This window comes from Tachypleus tridentatus, chromosome 6 (genome assembly GCF_004210375.1).
Source record: "Tachypleus tridentatus isolate NWPU-2018 chromosome 6, ASM421037v1, whole genome shotgun sequence".
NCBI classification, from domain to species: Eukaryota; Metazoa; Arthropoda; class Merostomata; order Xiphosura; family Limulidae; genus Tachypleus; species Tachypleus tridentatus.
Window position 1 is genome coordinate 142,234,063 of NC_134830.1, and position 21,410 is coordinate 142,255,472.

General features: G+C 37.1%; 1 protein-coding gene across 11 annotated transcripts in view; it reads left to right on the top strand.

The window, feature by feature from the left end:
* LOC143253891 (nucleolysin TIAR-like) overlaps nucleotides 1-21,410 on the top strand; it is a 216,633-nt gene that overhangs the window by 174,895 nt on the left and 20,328 nt on the right. For 10 of the 11 annotated variants that reach the window (XM_076508433.1, XM_076508435.1, XM_076508434.1 and 7 more), the window contains 2 exons: nucleotides 9,459-9,516; nucleotides 21,031-21,118. In XM_076508433.1, the coding sequence (XP_076364548.1) occupies nucleotides 9,459-9,516; nucleotides 21,031-21,118 (146 nt within the window). Of the gene's footprint in view, nucleotides 1-9,458; nucleotides 9,517-16,452; nucleotides 16,679-21,030; nucleotides 21,119-21,410 lie in introns of those variants that run through there. The other variant, XM_076508438.1, reaches the window with a different exon arrangement.

Consider the following 21,410-nt stretch of genomic DNA (forward strand, 5'->3'; position numbering starts at 1 on the left):
ATAATTGGCGAAGCATTCGATCAGTTTTTCAGTTACCACGTATATCAAGTCATTCCTAAAGTAATGTTCGATTTTAATTTCAAAAAAGATAAAGGATTTCAAACCATTTTAATATTATTTGATCAATAAAGTATGTTCCATTATTATTAATAACTTCCTGCCAGCGATTCAGTGTCGGGTATGTTTGTCTTGAAATGGATGGGCTTCAAGTGGCTAAAAAAGCAGATTTCCATACTCGTGATGGGTACGGCACAGAACACTCATTGTGTATCTTTGGGCTTAACAACGAAGGAAGAAAGAAACCAGTGAGAATTTTTCTTATTGTTCCTGTTTTTGTGCTTTAATTTCGTAATTATTTACGTGGATGGAACTTATTGGATGAATTCTGTAAATATGTTGTATATATCAGGTCACCCCTTAAGTAATGTCCAATTTTAAGTTCAGGAAAGAAAAAGGATTACAAACGTTTATAATGTTAGTTAATAATCAATAAAGTAAGCAGAGATGCCAACCATTACGATTTTGGTGTATACATTACGACTATACGCTCATACAGACAAATATTACGACTTGTTGCAACTCCCAAATTATTATACATTATATAGGCCTGTACAATGAAGTGATAAATTATTCCCCCAGGGCTTGAAAGGGGTGAAAAGAAAATTTCTAGTGAGATACAAATAAATTTTGATAATAAATGAAAGACATAGTCCAAATGGCTAATTGCGATAATCATGTTTGTGCTTGAAATAAAAAATATTTGTATCTCCGACATCTACCAATAATTTGAATGCGGTGCTTCTCCATACTGGATACATGGGGGAATCCATAGTTACGTCATCAGTGCTTGTCAGCCAATCAGCGCTCGCGTAGATGGGTATTTCTCGTTTTCTAAGCGGTACAGAAACACCGATGCGATCGTTCACAAGATGGAAAAAAAGAGTCCTTCTTCACCAGATTGTCTTGTTTCTGACAAATCTAAAAGGACTAAAACTGTGAATCAAAAATTTAGGAAAGAGTATAGTGCCAAATATTCGGTTATTGCATCAAAAGTCAGTGACAGTCATGCGTTTTGTACAGTTTGCCGCATCGATTTTTCTGTGGCGCATGGCGGGATAAACGATTGTTCCAGACATACAAAATCGGCATCTCAATAACAAAAGGCTGAGGCGAAGACAAAAACGATGCAGATAACGACATTTATGAGTAAGAATTCAGAATATAAAACCATAAATGCAGAAGTGATGTTCACGCAATTCGTCATTGCTCATAATTTATCCCTAGCTGTAGCCGAACATGCAGGACATCTATTCAGAAAAATGGTCCCAGACTCTGATATAGCGAAAAAATATAACTGTGCTAGAACCAAAACTACAACCATTATACAAATGTTGGGTTGTGACGATTACAAAATTATTTCAAGCATACTTACTAACAGTGTTTACAGTTTAGCCACAGATGGATCCACAGACATGGATGACTCAAAACTGTATCCAGTGGTTATACGATATCTGTACGGGCTCTGTCTGCAATCATAACGGTCAGTCATTTGAAATAGTTGACATCTCTGTGTATCTTCAATTAGTATTAATTACTTCCTGCCAGCGATTCACAAGCTTCTGAATGCCACTTCTATAAAATTCTTGGGGTTTGGAGGAAAAGAATGTAGAGGGTAGTTTTGACATCTTCATGTGTTCCAAGTTCTTTTCCATCAAGATAGCTCTGCAAACTTCGGAATAAATGATAAACAGATGGGGCAAGATCTGGACAATAAGGAGGATGTGGAAGTTTTTTCCCTTTCTAGCTCGTCAATCTTTGCAGGTGTGATCCTTGCTGTATGGGTTCGTGCATTATCCTGGTGTAACACAACACCTTTACGACTGATCAAAGCAGGTCTCTTTTCTTTCAGTGCAACATTCAAGCGCTCTGACTGTTGACAATAGAAGTCTGATGTGATGGTTACAATGAGTGGCAGCAACTCGAAGTGGATCACACCAACAATATCCCACCTAATGCTTAACAAGGCTTTCCTATGGTGGAGGTCCATTTTGGGCTGTGCTTTAACCAGTTTATCTGCACTGAGCCATTGCCTGCGGCGCTTAACATATTTATAATATATCCATTTTTCATCTTCAGTCATTAACCTGTTAAAAAAGGTGATTTACGTTCACGAGAGTGCGGAGAAGTGCAAATGTCCACTCTTGTTCTGAGGTTGGCTTCTGTCAAATTGTGGGGTACCCATTTTCTACGTTTTAACATCTTTCCAAGCTGTTGCAGATGACGGTAAACTGTTGAGTGGGTTGAATTAAACTTCTGAAACCACCTTTGACATTTTCTTTCATTGAGAAACTTCGCACCAGAAACACCTTGAATGTTTCATGTAGTTTCTGCTGCACTATTGCCTTTTTTAAACTCATAAAGCAATATATGCCTAAAGTGCTCCTCAGACACATCCATCTTGATAAGGGTTTATTTGATTAATGATCTGGAAAAGTGTAACTGGGTTAGTTTTTTTTATACACACGTCCTACTACATATTTTAGTCATTTAATCCTTCCACAAAGACAGAAATGTTGATGCACTTTCTGTATTAAATTTTCGGACATTACTTATGGGATGACCTGATGCGATCATTTACTCGATTGATTAGCTGTGAAATATCACAAGGAAGATTACTTGTGCGTTAGTCGTCGTACCATTAATGAGAAAATGTATGTTCAATTTAAAGTGAAAACACTATTTCTTAACTTAGGTCCCCAGAAACGATATAAAAAATTAAACTTGTTTATTATCAATAAGTGGGCAGAACTTGGCCTTATTTTCGCCAAATAATTTCATCGTCTTACACAGTAATCTGATATTAAATATTTCAGTGTCTGTTTCGCTAGGCTTAACTTTGACGTCTGTGTTCAACACTGCATTTACTTGAAGTATCTTTTAATGACACCTTTATTGACTAATTCATTACTTTGTTTTTCTTGTATCGATGTGGTCATACATTAACCTGTTTCAATACTCACTGTAATGAACTGACCAAGGGGTTGGGTGCAAACAGTCCCTTTTATATGTGAAGTATGTAGAATGTCTCAGCAATAGTTAGTAGAGTTTGTTTAATAAAGCTACTCAAGGGCTAATTGTACCAGACATTCCTAAATGTGAAGTGATAGATTACAAGGAAGGTAGCTGATCTCTACCACCACCACGGCTGAAAGGGCGAGCTTGTTCCATGAGAGGATTTTATTTCGCGTCCTGACCACCGGTCCATTTTCTGTGTGTGTGTGAATCATGCGTTATTGGAAACCATTTACCCAACAAAGGCGTGAATATACAGTGCTTGTATATACAATAAATAGATTTGAAAAGAATCTTTTAATAGCCAGTTTGGGAAGGGGGATTCGTCAGTAATTGTAAGAGTGAGTCACCGAAACTGAGACGAATCAAGTTAGTCGTGTTATTTTATTTTATGGCTTCTAAGTTCAAATATTATTTTGGTGGCTGGTTTTGACAGCCGTTTAATCAAAGTTTTCTTAAGATAAATAAAAAAAAGTCAAAACTATGGTAGTTATATCTAGTAGTTCTACTCTTAGTTGTCGTATAAAACATGATTATTATAAATTTGGCTGATTAAACATGGTAGTTTTATGAATCTGCTGTTAGTTCTTGTGTAAAACAAGGTTATTATAAACTTGGCTGAGTGAACGTGGTAGTTTTATAGATCTACTGTTAGCTGTCGTGTAAAACAAGGTTATTATAAACTTGGCTGATTAAACGTGGTAGTTTTATAGATCTGCTACAAGTTGTGTAAAACAAGATTATTATAAACTTGGCTGATTAAACATGGTAGTTTTATAAATCTGCTGTTAGTTCTTGTGTAAAACAAGGTTATTATAAACTTGGCTGAATAAACGTGGTAGTTTTATAGATCTACTGTTAGCTGTCGTGTAAAACAAGGTTATTATAAACTTGGCTGAATAAACGTGGTAGTTTTATATGTGTACTGTTAGTTGTGTAAAACAAGGTTATTATAAACGTGGTAGTTTTATATGTCTACTGTTAGTTGTGTAAAACAAGGTTATTATAAACGTGGCAGTTTTATATGTCTACTGTTAGTTGTGTAAAACAAGGTTATTATAAACTTGGCTTCTGGTAGTTTAGGTTATTCCGTGAGTCGGAAATGTTTGGAGTTCCTTTTCTAGCCCCGTTATGAATACACGTAATAACTCCGAGAGGTCTACACAGAACCAAGTCTTGTCCCTGGGCCAGAAAGAGGAAACAATAGAAATCATGAAACACAGCACAGCGGTGGCAAGGGAGATTCGAAATATACGTTATTTTTCTGTTGTAAACATTAGGTTTAATAGTTATGTAAATTGATACACACTCCAATCACTGATCGCTGAATAGCTGTGTTTTGTTCTTCCAAACAAAAGGTCGTTTAGATTTTTGATAATTCCAATGAATGACTGGTTAGTTCACGACGTACACGATGGAGGTCGCTATTTTCACCAGAAGTGTTTTTGTTGTTGAAAAATAAACAGCGTTGGTTATCGTTGTTTGTGATAGAAAATACTTTGCTTGTGTTTTGAACCCCCAGTCTCGTGAGAAACCCGTTCGTTGCTTTGTGTGTAATTAGAATGATAAAATAATAAGCCGCTATTAAATTTGTGGCTTTAAACATTCAACTACATGTGAGAAATTACTACAAGAACGCGTCGAAACATTGTGCGGGACTGAAAACGGAAATCCGAGACTATTTAATATATTTCTATTAATTACATGAGTGTGAAATTTTGGGACCGTTTTAATAATATTCTCAATAACTTCACTAAACTAGAACTGTTATCGTTCGTGGAATTTGATAGTGCTGGTTGGTAAATCGAAATAAAGATAAAAAAGAAAAGTTGCCCACGAACAAGCATCAAAGATGTGTTTTACAGAAGAGCCGTCTCTCTGTAAGCAGTATCATGCTTTGTTATCCCCCAGGGAAGAATAACCCAGCTATTGCTGGAACCTTGGATTCAACTCATCCACGGTCTTCATCTCTCATTCATGAGTGCTGCCCCCTAATGGCACCCCAGGCGATGATTTGTTAGGACTGGTCGTATATTAACGGATTAAGCCTGAGTCTTGTCAGTGGATACCTCGACTCAGCCTTTTGATCTATTGAAAACCAGTGGAGAAAATGATTAGCTTTGTTTTACGTTTAGAAAGCACACAGAAAGGGGGTTTCTCCGCAGAATTGCATCCCCGTGCGGAGAAACACGATTTACAGGCGGTACTTAAGTTTGTTTAGCTTTCGCGCTTCGTGAAGGCTATATCTATTTTACGACTGCTGCATAACTGCTTTTTGGTAATAACCGTCTTAAACTATTCAGGAGCGACTAGTATCTGATATGGAGCAGAATATAATTTTAATACACTTCTCAGTTGAAGTAAAGCCTGACTCTTGAGGTTATAAAACCCATTGTCTTTGGTGATGTGTACAATGTTATTTCGTGGGAAGATGGAGGAAAGTAATGGGGTTGGAATTTACTTATTTGTGTTTGTTTTTTTCAAGTTAAAACTTGTGTACCTATTATTAACATCTAGCGTGCAACATTCGATGTAATTATTTGATATCTTTGAAATTCAGTAATTTAATATCTCATTGAAAATCACTGGCGGGTTATATCTGAACCTTTAGAGAAGATGGTTTAGATAAAGGCTTCATTGTAGATCACTGGCTGATCGGTGGAAGGGGTAAAACCCCTTGAGAAGAAAGGTACCCTTAGTTCTCACAAAAGGTTTCATGACCTGGTGGAACAATGCACACACAAAAATTCCCGAATCCCCCAACCACTCCCGTAAATAACCTTTACGACTTGTCGAATATCCCGAAAAAATCTTTGATTATTTTGTTATTTCTAGAAACGAGATTTAATGATCCGACATGGTCAGGTGGTTAAGACACTCGACTCGTAATCCAAGGGTCGCGCGTTCGAATCCTCGTCACACTAAACATGTTCACCCTCTCAGCCGTGGCAGCATTATTAAGTAATGATCAATCCCACTATACCTAAGTAAAAGAATAGCTCAAGAGTTGACCACAGGTGGTGATGACTAGCTGCCTTTCCTCTAGTCTTACTCTGCTAAAGTAGGGACGGCTAGTGCGGATAGCCCTCGTGTAGCTTTGCGCGAAATTCAAAACAAACCAAGGTTTAAGTCACTTGTAAAGATAAACTTACTTTACAGTAAGTACTGTACTCGCAGCCGGACTGGCTATCGATAAACTATTCTACCCAGCCGAAATTCTGTTAACTTTGTCTTGATTCGATTACTATCGCGTCTCGTGTTTCACATGATCTACTAACATCATACTGTCCTGAACTCCACATCGCCTACAAGTTAGTTGACTCTTTCTGTTACCCGGTGTGTCTGTGTGGTTCGTATTTTATAGTATGGCATTGTGTGGTAACAACCTAAGTTAAGGACTTTTTATGGCACTGTGTGCTGACAAATAAAATTAAATATCTACTGTGGCGTTGTGTGCTGACAAACTAAAAGACTTATTGTGGCACTGTGTGCTGACAAACTAAACTAAATACTTATTATTATATAGATAGTTTTTTAGCGTTTCAGTCGTCTCTATTGCTCGCGACTGTTTCAGATTACGTACTCGAGCACCCACAAAAGGTGCTAATAGACGTGGGTGTGGAGTCAAGTGTACAGTGTGGTATGTGACTGACTGAGATCGTTTTATTTTAAAATGTGTGTAGTAAATGTTCTATTCTACTGCTGTATGTTTTAGTCACAACAGAACGGGCGGGGTCTGTTTCCTTCTTTCGACCGTTGCAGTTAATTTGCAGGAAAGCGAAACGTTTAATAACCAACGTAAACGAACTTTACTACAAAACAAAGACATGAGACTGAACGGAATTCTCTCAACATCAACATCCGTAGCGTTTACTGTGTTCAGTTGAGAATTGACCAGTGTACTGTATTCGGCCCGTTAAGGGCAGTTCCAGCTGATATCACGGGCTTCGTTTTGTGACATTATCAGAACTCCCTTTCTGACATTGAACTTGCCCCGCCCTCTGGATCTATGTTGTTGTTTTTTTCACTTATATTATACAGGCGTTACAGCGCTACCTGTCGGATCATGATAATAAACCACACTCCATCTCTATTGTTTTGATATCTCGTATGTATAATTTAACCACGATTCCCAATTCCCTTTTCCAGGAATATCGAATGAAACACGCAATAGCGAATGCGCCGTACACTCAACGAGAAACGATGAGATTTAGAACTCCAATTCTGAAAAGGTCATTCTGGTTCTCTGAATATCGGTCTCTTTACCAAATTGTTTATATAATTTACCTCTTATTTGTGTGTTTCGATGTTGCATTTACTGTTGTAAAGATAAGAAACAAATTCGCATTGAAAAACCTGCATATGAAATACAGCGTTCCTGTTGGTCATTGTGTTAATTAGTTCCATCATGGCCGTTAGCTTTGTTATTGTTTTTTTTATCCTGTACTCCAAATTACCATAATTTATTTAATCACATCTCTCGATAATCGGGTGAAACTTTATAATTAGAGAATTGACGAAAACTAACGTAATTGTAAGTTTCACAAATATATCAGTTATCACAACAACGTTTCCGCCATTGAAGGTTTCATCGACTACATCATTATAGCATTGAATGAAACATTCATGAAACCTTAAGTTCTCTTTGCTTCGTCAATTCTGTCGTGTATCTGCTTCTATATTTGTAAAATACGTTACATTAACACAACGTAATACGTCAACTCTACACAGGTATGTTAGTTACTGTACACATGTTTATTTATAAGTTGGCTGGTGCCTTCAGTAACAAAGAGAAATTGTACTGTAATATATTGGTACGTTGTAGTGGTCCATATGTCTGGAATGGAATTCACCGTCGTCTGATATTAATTTGGTTAACCAAGTACGTTATTAGAACACCAAACAAGATTTGTGGCTAGTTTTATTAATCCGTGGAGAACTCGGAGCAGTGTAGATTTCGTATTTCTTGTCCTAACTGTTCCTATTAAGCCGCCACCCCTGTCTTTTTCAGGGGATGTTCGTTTCAATCACTGGAATCTTGTCAGTCGCGCATGTCTGGATCTCTCGAGCTTATATGACTTAGTTTAGAACCAGTCATTCTCTTGTAACATACTCGTGGACAGAAATTATCGACGTATCTTTCGACGAACTCGTAGTTCTGTTTCAGATAATTTTTTTTATGTTTCAAACAAGAGTCACTGCTGAAAGAAAAGAGGAGGAGTTTTCCATGTGACCCTTGAGGTCAGGTTTTATATGGTAGTAAACCGAAGTGCTCACATATCATTTGTGGTGGTTAATAACAGATGCGTGCCGTAGAACAGTCAGGATTTGGATGACTCTACCGAGGGTCGGAGGATAATAAAATATCCATTAAATTGTTTGCAATGGACCTAAGTTAACACTTTCATGTGCTTTTGATATAGTGACCACCAGCAAGAGATGTGGTAAGCATTGTTCTCTGTTGTAATGTTTAGCTGTCTCTACGGGACTTGGCCATACTCGTAGTTCAGCTACGATAACAGGTTTTCTGAAGCAAATAATTTAATAATGACAATAATTCCATTTGTAAAGTAAATAATAAAACATTGTAACGGGTACAGACAGTGGTGAAGTAGTAAACCTTGGAAACTTAGTGGTAGACCAAACATTTAAAGAATGGGGGTGTAAGGTTCAAACTCTGGTGTTCCATCGTTCTGATCTACCCTAGTCTCGTTGGAAAGTGAAGAAAGAAAATTAACAAAGACGTCATATTAAATTATTAACAGGTTAAAAGATAATGTTCAACTAAGATGATGTTACCGTTGTAATCCTATTAATGATTGTTACTATTGTAGTCCTACTAATTATGGTGTTACTGTTGTAGTCCTACTAATTATGGTGTTACTGTTGTGGTCCTACTAATGATTGTTACTGTTTTAGTCCTGCTAATGATGACGTTACTCTTGTAGTCCTGCTAATTGTGGTGTTACTGTTTTTGTCCTACTAAACGCCGTTGATGATGTAATAATACTAATTGTAACTGTTAGCACTTACGATCCAAATCAAGCATGATTTAGAGGAAGATTTACAACCTATTGTTAGAAATTGTGTTAACTTGTCAAACTAATGTGGATTAGAAAGGACTTCCAACCAATAAACATAATCAGAACGACAAACCGGTTGCTTAAAAGGTTTTTATATGCTCTTCTAACTATCTTCAGACCACGTAATAGAACTGTGCGTGCTGGTTTTTACTTTCTCTCTCTAAAGATGTACATCTGTTAAATTATCAGATCTCTGTGTGCTTGGTAATCCAGTATATAACGTTAAAACACGTAGTAGCCCAGTTGATAAGACAAAGGTATAGTTACTTGTCATCTGGTAATAATAAGTTGGTTCTTTTACAGGAAATGAAAGTCAACTGGGCCACTTCTCCGGGAAACACACCGAAACAAGACACGAGTAGTGAGTATTGGTACCTCACGGTTTTGTTAGAATTACCTTCTGTATGGGGAAGACCCTATTTTTGTGCTACGCAGTACATTACTAGTGTTACACATGCCCTTGCTTCTACACCATACATTACCAGTGTTACACACGTGATTGGTATAACGTTTATTAGTTTATTACTAGTGTTACACACGTGTTTGCTGCTACACGGTACGTCGCTAGTGTTACACATGTGCTTGCTGCTTCGCGTGCTCCAGTGCACATCTGCAGACATCTTTGTAACAAGCATACCGTATTATTGTAGCATGGAAATTGTTACATAATTCTGGTCTACTTTCTAACCACAAGTATTGTTTACGTTATCACATGAAATACAGCATACAGGTTCTAAACGTAAGGTAGGTTATACGGTGATATGTATATAAAACATAAAAAAAATAGCTTGTATTTTAAAATTGTGGCGACAATTGGTTTTGGTTTCGTTTTAGTTTGCTCTATCGTTTCTTTTCGTGTGATTGTGCAGGTTTTGCGACAGGTGTGTAAAAAGAAACGTCTTGAGAATGGACTAAGAAAATATGGTCAAAATATCCAACGTTCAATAATATAATGTACTGTAGGTGTGTTTTTGTTGTTGTTGTTTTTTTTTTCGTGATGTATATAATCAATAAACTTTCTTATCAGTTGTTACGGTATATAACCCCGGCGGATCGTGTTTTATAGATCGGCTGTTTGGTGACATTACAAGGTAACAGTAAGGTTGACAATACAGCACAATAATTGGAATCTATTAAGTGTTTCGTATAAACAACGTTTCAGCCGACGATTTATATGTTGCATGCTGTCGCCGACGAGGCCTTTTGCTCGATAACAGTTTTATCGTGGTGCAAAGTCACTCAAACAGTCAATCAATTTATGATAAAGAATCATTTTATATTTTACTTCTGGTGGTAAATAATCTAGTATAATGTAGACCTCCGCCTAAGGAAAACGTTCTGTGCAGTTCTTTATGATTTGCTCTGCCTTTGTTTAATATTACATGAAGTTATTTGTTTTATTAGGCCTTAAGCGATAATCATCTGTTTGCTTTACTAAGCGTAAAATATTTATATATTTGCATCATTAAACCTAAAGTAATATTCTAAATATTCAACGTCACTGATGTACTGTTCATTTGCTAGTACTACTGGAAAGTAGAGAGAGAAAAAACAGTTTTAAAATCCATATCTCATACTTTTCGTTGCTAATTATTGGCGTTTATTTATTTATTTGTAGTTTCTTGAACGTGTTCTATGTTTGCCTCTTCTGGTTTCGTATCCGCCCACACTTGTAATGGGTTATTGACTTTAATGTAACGTAACCGCTATATGTTGAAGGAAGTAGCTGATTACCATTGGTTATCGCAATACGTTGTGAAAAATAAAACGCGGTCTTCTTAGAGCTAGATAACAATGTAAAAAACATATTTTCATGGGGGCAAGGGGAAGCAGTTACCTCCACTTTTTTCCTGTGGGATTTGTTACAAATACGACATTCATAGTAATTCGGTTGGTCATTTTTACACCCCTTCCGCCTACACAAATGTAGACACATACTTCAGTCATTATCCCACCCATGAATACTTATAGGACTGCTGAGAAAGTATTTTATAACGCTAAACTATTTTTTGTTTTGTTTTTTAACATAGCAACGTAAGAAGTTTCATTAAGCCCATATCTGCTTTTCTGGTGAGTAAATGCGTTGATAACTGCACACAACTCTTGAGCAAAACAACAAAGTGCTTTCAGCTTAGTTTGTGATGACTCTGATGAGCTGGTTTCGAACCACTTTTATACCACAATAAATATTTTCCGCACTTTAGGGTATGGGTGCGTTATAAGAGTAACAGCCAAACTGTTAGCGTGGATGGTGATGCTGCTGATTGGTTACCTTGTTTCTGATCAGTAATTAAAAGCTGGGAGCCATGTCTGTCATAACTACAAAAATGCAGGTAGTTGGTAGCGTTAATTTTGTCCAATTAGTTATTAAATTGCTTATTATTTGTATGACTACTGTCTGTGACTTCTGTTTCTTTCTAAACTCGTTCTGTATTAGAGAGGAAAATAAACTGATGAAGAATACAACCTTCTTAAACTTAGCCAATAGTAAAAAAGTTTTTTAACCTTTCAGAATCGTTTCTTAAAATCCCACCAATAGTTAAAGACTTTAGTGGTTTTCTTTAATCTTTTCATATAAACCTAACCAATGGTGAAAGGTTTCAGTTAATACTCCTAATTCGGGTGATTGTATGTGATTTGTGGTCGGATATGTTTGTCTTAAAATGGATGGGCTTTAAGTGGCTAAAAAACCAGATTTCCGTACTCGTGATGGGCACGGCACAGAAAACTTATTGTGTATTTTTGGGCTTAACAACGAAGGAAGAAAGAAACCAGTGAGAATTTTTCTTATTTTTCCTGTTTTTAGTGCTTTAATTTCGTAATTATTTACGTGGATGGAACTTATTGGATGAATTCTGTAAATATGTTGTATATATCAGGTCATCCCTTAAGTAATGTCCAATTTTAGGTTCAGGAAAGAAAAAGGATTACAAACGTTTATAATGTTATTTAATCAATAATGTTGGTTCCATTATTAATAATTACTTCCTGCCAGCGATTCACAAGCTTCTGAATGCCACTTCTATAAAATTCTTGGGGGTTGGAGGAAAAGAATGTAGAGGGTAGTTTTGACATCTTCATGTGTTCCAAGTTCTTTTCCATCAAGATAGCTCTGCAAACTTCGGAAAAATTATAAACAGATGGGGCAAGATCTGGACAATAAGGAGAATGTGGAAGTTTTTCCCAGTCTAGCTCTTCAATCTTTGCAAATGTGATCCTTGCTGTATGGGTTCGTGCATTATCCTGGTTTAACACAACATCTTTACGACTGATCAAAGCAGGTCTCTTTTCTTTCAGTGCAACATTCAAGCGCTCTAACTGTTGACAGTAGATTTGTTTTTTTGTTTTGGAATTTCGCACAAAGCTACTCGAGGGCTATCTGTGCTAGCCGTCCCTAATTTAGCAGTTTAAGACTAGAGGGAAGGCAGCTAGTCATCACCACCCACCGCCAACTCTTGGGCTACTCTTTTACCAACGAATAACGGGATTGACCGTCACATTATACACCCCCACGGCTGGGAGGGCGAGCATGTTTAGCGCGACGCGGGCGCGAACCCGCGACCCTCGGATTACGAGTCGCACGCCTCACGCGCTTGGCCATGCCAGGCCGATTTGACAGTAGAAGTTTGATGTGATGGTTACATTGAGTGGCAGCAACTCGAAGTGAATCACACCAACAATATCCCACCTAATGCTTAACAAGACTTTCCTAGGGTGGAGGTCCATTTTGGGCTGTGCTTTAACCAGTTTATCTGCACTGAGCCATTGCCTGCGGCGCTTAACATTTTTTTTAATATGTCCTTTTTTCATCTTCAGTCATTAACCTGTTAAAAAGGATGAGGTACGTTCACGAGAGTGCAGAGAAGTGCAAATGTCACTCTTGCTCTAAGGTTGGCTTCTGTGAAATCATGGGGGACCCATTTTCCACGTTTTTACACCTTTCCAAGCTGTTGCAGATGACGATGAACTATTGAGTGGGTAGAATTAAACTTCTGTGCCAGTTCTTCAACTGTTACAGTACAATCTTCGTCAAATGTAACTAGCAACAAGTCATCATTAAACTCAACATAACAACCTGAACGTGGTGCATCACTTAAGCTGTAGTCACCTGATCTGAACTTCTGAAACGACCTTCAACATTTTATTTCATTGAGAGACTCCGTACCATAAACACCTTGAATGTTTCTTGTAGTTTCTGCTGCACTATTGTCTTTTTTAAACTCTTAAAACATTATCTGCCTGATGTGCTTCTCAGACACATCCATCTTCATAAGGGTTTATTTGATTAATGATCTGAAAAAGTGTAGCTGGGTTAGTTTCTTTTATTTGTCTGGACATTTTTATACACGTACTGCTACATATTTTAGTCATTAAAGCCTTCTACAAAGACAGAAATGAAGATGCACTTTCTGTATTACATTTTCGGACATTACTTATGGGATGACCTGATAATACTGTGATTATTAAATTTTAAAATGTTTAAAAAACATCCATCAACAGTTTAGGCTATGAAGGCAACAAGAAATTATGGTAACATTTAATAGGTTAATTATTTTGATATTCCGTGTCTTCTGTTGGTTTTAAATCTTTAGTTTAGTTGGTTAGATAAAGTAAGACCTTTGACACCTGTTTTTGTTTCATGGGGGACCCATGTCCTTGTTGTCTGTCTAGAACAACGTAAAGCACTCGAAAGTTTTCAGAAACGTGTAGTTTATTTCCATCATTTAAAGCCTCATCGATTTCAAATTTCAAACAGTCCTTCATCTCAGTCGCACATTTACGTTTGTTATAGTTATCTACGCGAACACGTAGTGAGCTAACATTTGGGAACATCTGTTGACATTTATTGCAGTATTGGATAAGCTCGCTTGGATTACAGTGTACTGAGTGGATTAAACAGTCTTTCCAAACTCGTTAGATGTTGTTTAATTGACAAAATTTATTTTTATAGACATTTTAATGGCCTTGGGGAAAAGTTCATTACTGGTTAAATATTGATAACCGATTTCGTTTATAAACCGTTCATCCAATTTCCTTTAGGAAGAGAGAAATAACAATTCATTTTTATTTTAAAACAAACACGCGATGAGTTAAGACTGTGAAATAGCTCTGAATGTGTAAACCGTAAAGAATGAAACGGTTCTATACAAGGAGGCGCACTAAAGACTTTGAATTAATTTATGTGGAAAGCGTACGAAAGACAAGAAAATATATCTGTGTGGGGAAGCCAACAAAACAGTATTGTGTGAGGAAACTTACTATAGACAGTTAAATAGTGCTTACTATCTGGGGTGGACATTAAGATAGTTTCGTGTAGGAAGGCGTGCTAAAGACCGTGAAATTATTGTCGAAGAAGCTGTAAACAAGTATGTTGTATCGAGACTAAATAGTTTGACTTCACAGAATACATTGTTTTTGTAAAGTGTTACTATCGTTTGACGAACTTGATCCGAGGAGAGATGTGACTAGTTGCTTATTAAATATGTGGTAGATTTGAACAGAAATGAGCCTTGAATACGGTTATTTTTTTACTGATAGAAATTAAATATTTGATTTGATCTGACACCTCGTGTGTGTGTGTGTGTGTACTTCAGAGCCCTTACGTTCAGTCAAGTTCCCTTTCCATTGGTTCTCTGCTGAGCTGGAAAGATAGATGTACAGGGGCGGTGCTTACTACACTGCACTAATGACAGGGGCCTTGCAAGTGTTACGATTAAGGGTGTTTTGTCACATGTCAGACCTTCACAGTTGTTTCTCGTTTGCATGGTTCCGTATGTATTCTTTATTATGTAAATTTTATGGAATGAAAGCAACGCCTCCTCCTGGCGCGATGCATTCTAATCTTGCTTTTGATTAAATAAAGAATAAAACATAAATATTTAAAAACGTGATGCTCTCAAAGGAAATACTAGTGCAGACATCATTCGGAAACAATGTTAACTACAATAAATCTTGTGACAGAAAATAAATTAAAATGTGATTCAGATTTTGGGTCGACTTTGTTCATAGCTCTTCTTAAAATATATATATATATATATATAAGCGCCACCTATACGGAAAAACTTGGTTCTAATTTCAATGATAATACAGAAAATGTTTCAAAGTTAAAATCACCAGAAGAATCTATATGAAAATTTTACTAGCTCTGTAGAAACAAAAACAGTGACATTTCGTGTATATGTTTGTTACAAATATAAAAGAAGTCTAGTACCAGGTGCGATAGGTTTAATTTATTTAGTAAAATCTTCAATTTTACGAGCAGTAAAACTTTGGTATTACAAAATTATAATTCCACAATGCGACTGATTTCAGATTCGTCTGTTATCCGAGAAGTTACGTAACAGAGCCTGGCTCCAAATAAGTGAGACACAAGCTCAGAAGCGCTAGTTATTAGTATAGAATAACGAATAAAGAAAACTGTTAACAGAAATAACGTATCGTTTTATTCTTTTCCTTGGTATCACATGCGAGCTGTAAACAGGATACATTAATAAAATTATCAAACCGAGTTTGACTGCATGAAAAAGTGAAACCTATATTAGTTCTTTATATTGTCAGGAAATGGTCCTTTTAGAGGTATCCTAGCCTAATCTTACGACAGAGGAACTAGCTAAGGTATACTGAATTATTATTCCGTTTTCCCCTATCAGGACCCTTACTTGTCCACGAAGTTTGTCGTTACACAAGTGTTGTGCAAGGAACAATGAATAGATCCAAATGTTTGTGCTTTAAGTGGCATTACTAATTTATATCTGTTTAAATTAATTATAGTTAGGTGGAACCTACTGGAATACTGTAGGTTCACCAGGACGAAACCTAGTGTCTGTTCGCGCTAATTACTAAACTTTATCATACAGTAGATCCTATAGGTTTTACTAGAGACAACGTAGTTACGGCAGGTTTGTTAGAATATTTATTAACAAATAATGTACGTTGTACAAGAGACAACGTTGTTACGGAATGTTGATAAGAATGTAAACTACAGAGATACTGAAAGTTCGAGAATATGTCTGATTGTTCTGGTTTGTGATACCTGTAAGACTACACTTTCTGACCTGCGTCGTCAGTCAAGTTGCTACTTTCCTTTTCGGTTTATCGACACTTTGTACCGACAAATGAAAATTGTCTGTTATGCATGTGAATTAGAAACGACCGTGCGCCGAGCTGTGGCCAATCGTAGAAGTCACGTGGGGAAAGGAAACCGTACAATGACGATGAGAAAGCGAATCGTGTGTTATTTGTAGTCGGGTTGCTTGCATCGTCTCTGACTGTCTACAAGCAGGAGGGCAGACAGGTCTTCTGTGGCTGATTCATGTACCATTATGAAACCGATGGCCTCCCCGTGAACGGCGGCCCCTCACTTTCATCTGCAACAAGTAGTGGCCTCTCCTACTCTGTTAGGATCCCGTTGGTCATGGGTCCTCTCGCCCCTTCGCTTCAGGGGCAAGTAGCAGGGGTGAGTACAACTTTGTTGGTGGCCACCCCACAAACAGATTTTAGACCCGACCCCAAGAAACTAGCAGGTAAACATTTCTATTTATTAACATCTGAAGGAATGATATGATTAAACAATATTTTATATTCGTAACGTTATTATTTACTGTTATTTTATATTTCTAATTCTTAACGATACAATATTAGTGTGCAGGAGTTTCGTCATACGATACACTGATAGATACACACTTCACCATCAGTTTCTGGTGTATAATATTGCAGTCGATACACACTCAACCATTAGTTTATGGTGTATAATCTTCCAGGCGATACACACTCAACCATCGATTTCGATGGTGTAAGTGTTGTTTGTTGGAATCAACCTAATTAGTGTTAATTTACATATCGAATACAGGAACAGATTAGGCCTATAAATCACCGCTGATATTCGTGTTTTGGTAAAGAAAGGAAACGTAAGAAATATCCCAGTTAGGTTGTTTTCACTGGACTCCAACAAAATTCTGAAAATTTAAAATGAACCCTTGAGTCTCTTGGGGGTGAGGGGTGACGGCACTTTCATTTCTTTTAATTTACTAGTGTTTCATGGTTTGATAAGTATCGAGAATAAAGACTAGTTCGCATGAAACGTGCTTGGACTGAAATAGTTATGTTATGAAGAATGCAGGGTGACGGTCGTGTTTAACATTTGTCAGAAAGTGGCTCAAATTTATATAAGAAATCCAATTTTGGTGAAGAAGTGTAAATTTTAAAATATGGTGGAACAGTTGCTGTTGAGTTGCATACAGAAATCTGCAGTGTCCGTAAACAGTCAGTATACATAGTGTGGTGTGTAAGTTATATAGAAAGTGCAGTATCCATAAACAATCAGTATACATTGTGTGGTGTGTAAGTTATATAGAAAGTGCAGTATCCATAAACAATCAGTATACATAGTGTGGTGTGTAAGTTATATAGAAAGTGCAGTATCCATAAACAATCAGTATACATAGTGTGGTGTGTAAGTTATATAGAAAGTGCAGTATCCATAAACAGTCAGTATACATAGTGTGGTGTGTAAGTTATATAGAAATGTGCAGTGTCCGTAAACAGTCAGTATACATAGTGTGGTGTGTAAGTTATATAGAAATGTGCAGTGTCCGTAAACAGTCAGTATACATAGTGTGGTGTGTAAGTTGTATATAAATGTGCAGTATCTATAAACAGTCACTATACATAGTGCAGTGTTTATGTTGAAATGTACAGTATCCACTTTTAGGTGTAAGGTGCGTTATAATCGACAGTCATGTCCCATTATACGGGTAACCAGGTAATCTAAGAACTATGTTATACTGATTGATTACCTACCTTAAAATCTGCTCTTCCCAACTTAGTAATAACTGCGCTGCGAATTTAGACCTGGTGTAGCTTTGCGTGAAAATTTTGAATCTTGCATCACGTGCGTTAGTTACATCATAGAGTAATTCCTTTTTGCCAAAGACGCTATTGGTTAATAGTTCTGTGTAAGAACGAACAGACGTGAAACCTGTCGCCATATCGTGCACATATGATGCTGACGTAATCAACAGAAGTGCCCCCTACCGGCGCGTCATGCACTATCTTTTGCTGTCGTGACGGAAGTGACATCTATTGGCACATATTAAGTTTAAAAAAAAACAAATATCTTCGATTTCAATTCTCAGTCCTTAATTACCTAATTTACGAACATATAATTGTATTTACACCGAAACTATACATTATGTGTAAAAGATTACTCGTTTTTCTATTAAATAAATGTAAAGTTAGCAGTCAGAATTGTTTTTATCAAATAATGTATTCTGTAAGACAATGTTCTGACCAGATAGAACACTGGTAATTTCGTTCTTGATTTATCAAATAGGGTTCATTGCTAACTCGAAAATTTTTAAGGGTTAGTTCTTATTTTGAGACTATGACACTGAATATCCAAACAAGCCATGGCCAAGTGGGTTAAGGCGTTCGACTCGTAATCTGAAGGTCGCGGGTTCGAATCCCCGTCACACCAAACATACTCGCCCTTACAGCCGTGGGGGCGTTATAATGTGACTGTCAATTTCACTATTCGTTGGTAAATGAGTAGCCATAGAGCTGGCGGTGGGTGGTGATGACTAGCTGCCTTACATCTAGTTTTACACTGCTAAATTAGGGACGGCTAGCGCAGATAGCCCTTGTGTAGCTTTGCGCGAAATTAAACAAAAAAATCCTACCGATCCAACAAGATGTAGTTGTTTCATCTTAAATAACCAGACACTGAACTGTACAACGTTTACTCATCGTTTCCTATGATACGAGCTATATTATTAACACATTCATACATCATTATCGTCCAATTATCGTCTTCGAAATTTCTTTTATTTACAAATTGTTTTTCTCATTGGAGATGCTTCTATGTACTTATAAAGAGATTTCACACTAATTCTTGTGTTTTTAGCTCCCTCTAGTTTTTATTCTTCTTCGTCTTGACGAATATCTTGCGTTACGACGATTGAACCAAAATGTGATAACCGTCTCGATACTTGGATGTAGACTTAGAATCTTTCGGGTGATGCTACCGCCATCTAGTGGCACCTGTTGCACTAGGCATCCGTTGCACTTACTGCCTGTTAAAACTGGCTATAATAACCTGAGCAGACCCCTAGAAGCTGGTAATTTTCCTGAGGTAATCTCGTCTAATCTTGGTTCGAACCCAGCCACGTTTTAAACAGAACACGGACTTACGTCATGGGCGTTAATAATATGATGTACAGTAATTACCAACTCCAGCAGTGTTAGCTACTACCGCTTAGCCCATTTTTTCGAAGTAACTTTCTTTAGATTTTTTTTAATCTATGAGTCCGCGAGGTTTGGCATACAGCCAAGTAGCTATACGCTACACTTTCAATTGACGCCTCGCCTGAATTCGGCACAAAATTGAAATCTAGAAGAAGTCCGTTCACCCATGCGGAGTTGTTCCGGCGGTTTCCTTATTCCGTCCCTCATCTGTGTTCATGCATGACAAGCTTAGTGGCGACGGTTTTGTTCGTTAGTGTAGAGGCTTGGTGGCGGGATTTTCTGTGATTTATTTGGTAGGAAGAATCAAACAGTTGGGGGGAGACCAGCTTCTTAGAGGAAACATACCTTCGCTCAGCAATCTGGCTATAAAAAAGACCGACCGAACGATATAGTGGGGAGTGTGTTATTCTTTCTCCAGATACATGAACTGCATTTGTATCAGCGAACTGTGACGTGTTTTCATCAATCTGGACTGAATTATGTAAAAACCACTGGTTATGTTAGTCGACTTGTGGTGCACATGATTATTAATAAATAATAATGTGTTAACTGGTGCATCTGGCTGTGTGTGTGAGAATCTGTATTCATCGGTTGGTCAAAGTAAGATGTAATAATTGCTCGTTATTGCACATATGTATATATTAACTGACCAGTATACAGGTATGTCGGGCCAATATATATTAAATGTATGGATAGTTAAGTATAGTAATCATACTATAATGGATCTCTTGCTTATACGATACTGGAAAAACCTTTTTATTCCGCGATCCGCAACCCCCAACTTTGCGAAATTTTTATCGTGTGTGCATGAAGATTTGCAATAATTTCCTGTTTCGTCTCCGTTTCCAACCACGGTTAACTTATTATTTTTCTCCATTCTCAGGGTGCATATATGACGTCATGAATACGTCACACGCGGACCTAATGCTCTAGCGCTACGGGTAATTGAAAATAATGTTTCTTCTTACGAAATAGTAGAACTACTTTTCCAAACTCTAACTTTTAGACTAAATAGGTAAATCTAAACACATTATCACGATTACTTGAAACTTGCTGCGATACAGAATTTGAAGGTTTTGAACCCAAACAAACATTATTTACTTTCATTACATGAGTAGAAACACGTGAACCTTCTTGTGTGCATAGTGATTGGTCAATGTCATATATATAAAATCAGCCTTATAAAGTGTTGATAGATCTTCACTAGTCAGTGTGCTAACATGTAAATATATCCATGTAATAGCGTGTTGATTGGTCAGTGAACTTGTATTTAATCAACAAAGATTTTAAAACGTGTGTTTGTCACTGGAAAAACATTCTGGCTGTTACGTAACAAATAATTTTGTTATTTGGTTTGTTTTATCGTGATTCGAGACTCGTTTTGTCTCTGTAGGTGACCAAAGTATTTGACTGTCTTTAAGTTTAGCCAGCACTGTTCACAAAAGTAACTGTTCTTTATTGGAACTGAACTACAGTGAAACGTGTTTGTTTTTGATGACTTGTATTTGAATCTTGGGAAATTTACTTCATGTTAAAGTTCGAATGAATTTTTTCTTTCTTTTTTACCTGAGTCTGATATCGTGTTGAATCCCTATAGCCTGTTATAGTATCTGATACTGTTATTTTATTTCAGAACACTATCACATATTCGTTGGCGACTTGAGTCCTGAAATAGAAACCATACAGCTTAGAGAAGCGTTCACACCGTTTGGAGAAATATCGTAAGTACAGAAGTTGTGTGGTTTTGTTTTGCTAATATGTGTCGTTATTTATTTTGTGTTACCCAGGCGTAGGAAAGCAAAGTTTGCATTGGGAGATAAGGTGCATGTAAAAACCTGAATAAGGTCATTCTGTGGGGAGTCAGCGGGCGTAATCCCAGCCAGAAAACGTGGCATTTATAAATTCCAAAAACGTGCAAAGTAGAACGTGGGTAGGTGTAGTACCTCTCCCGCCTAACAGGCGTACATGTGGATGGGCTACGTTTCTCTGGTTCTGCCGTTTTTAAGTATCGTT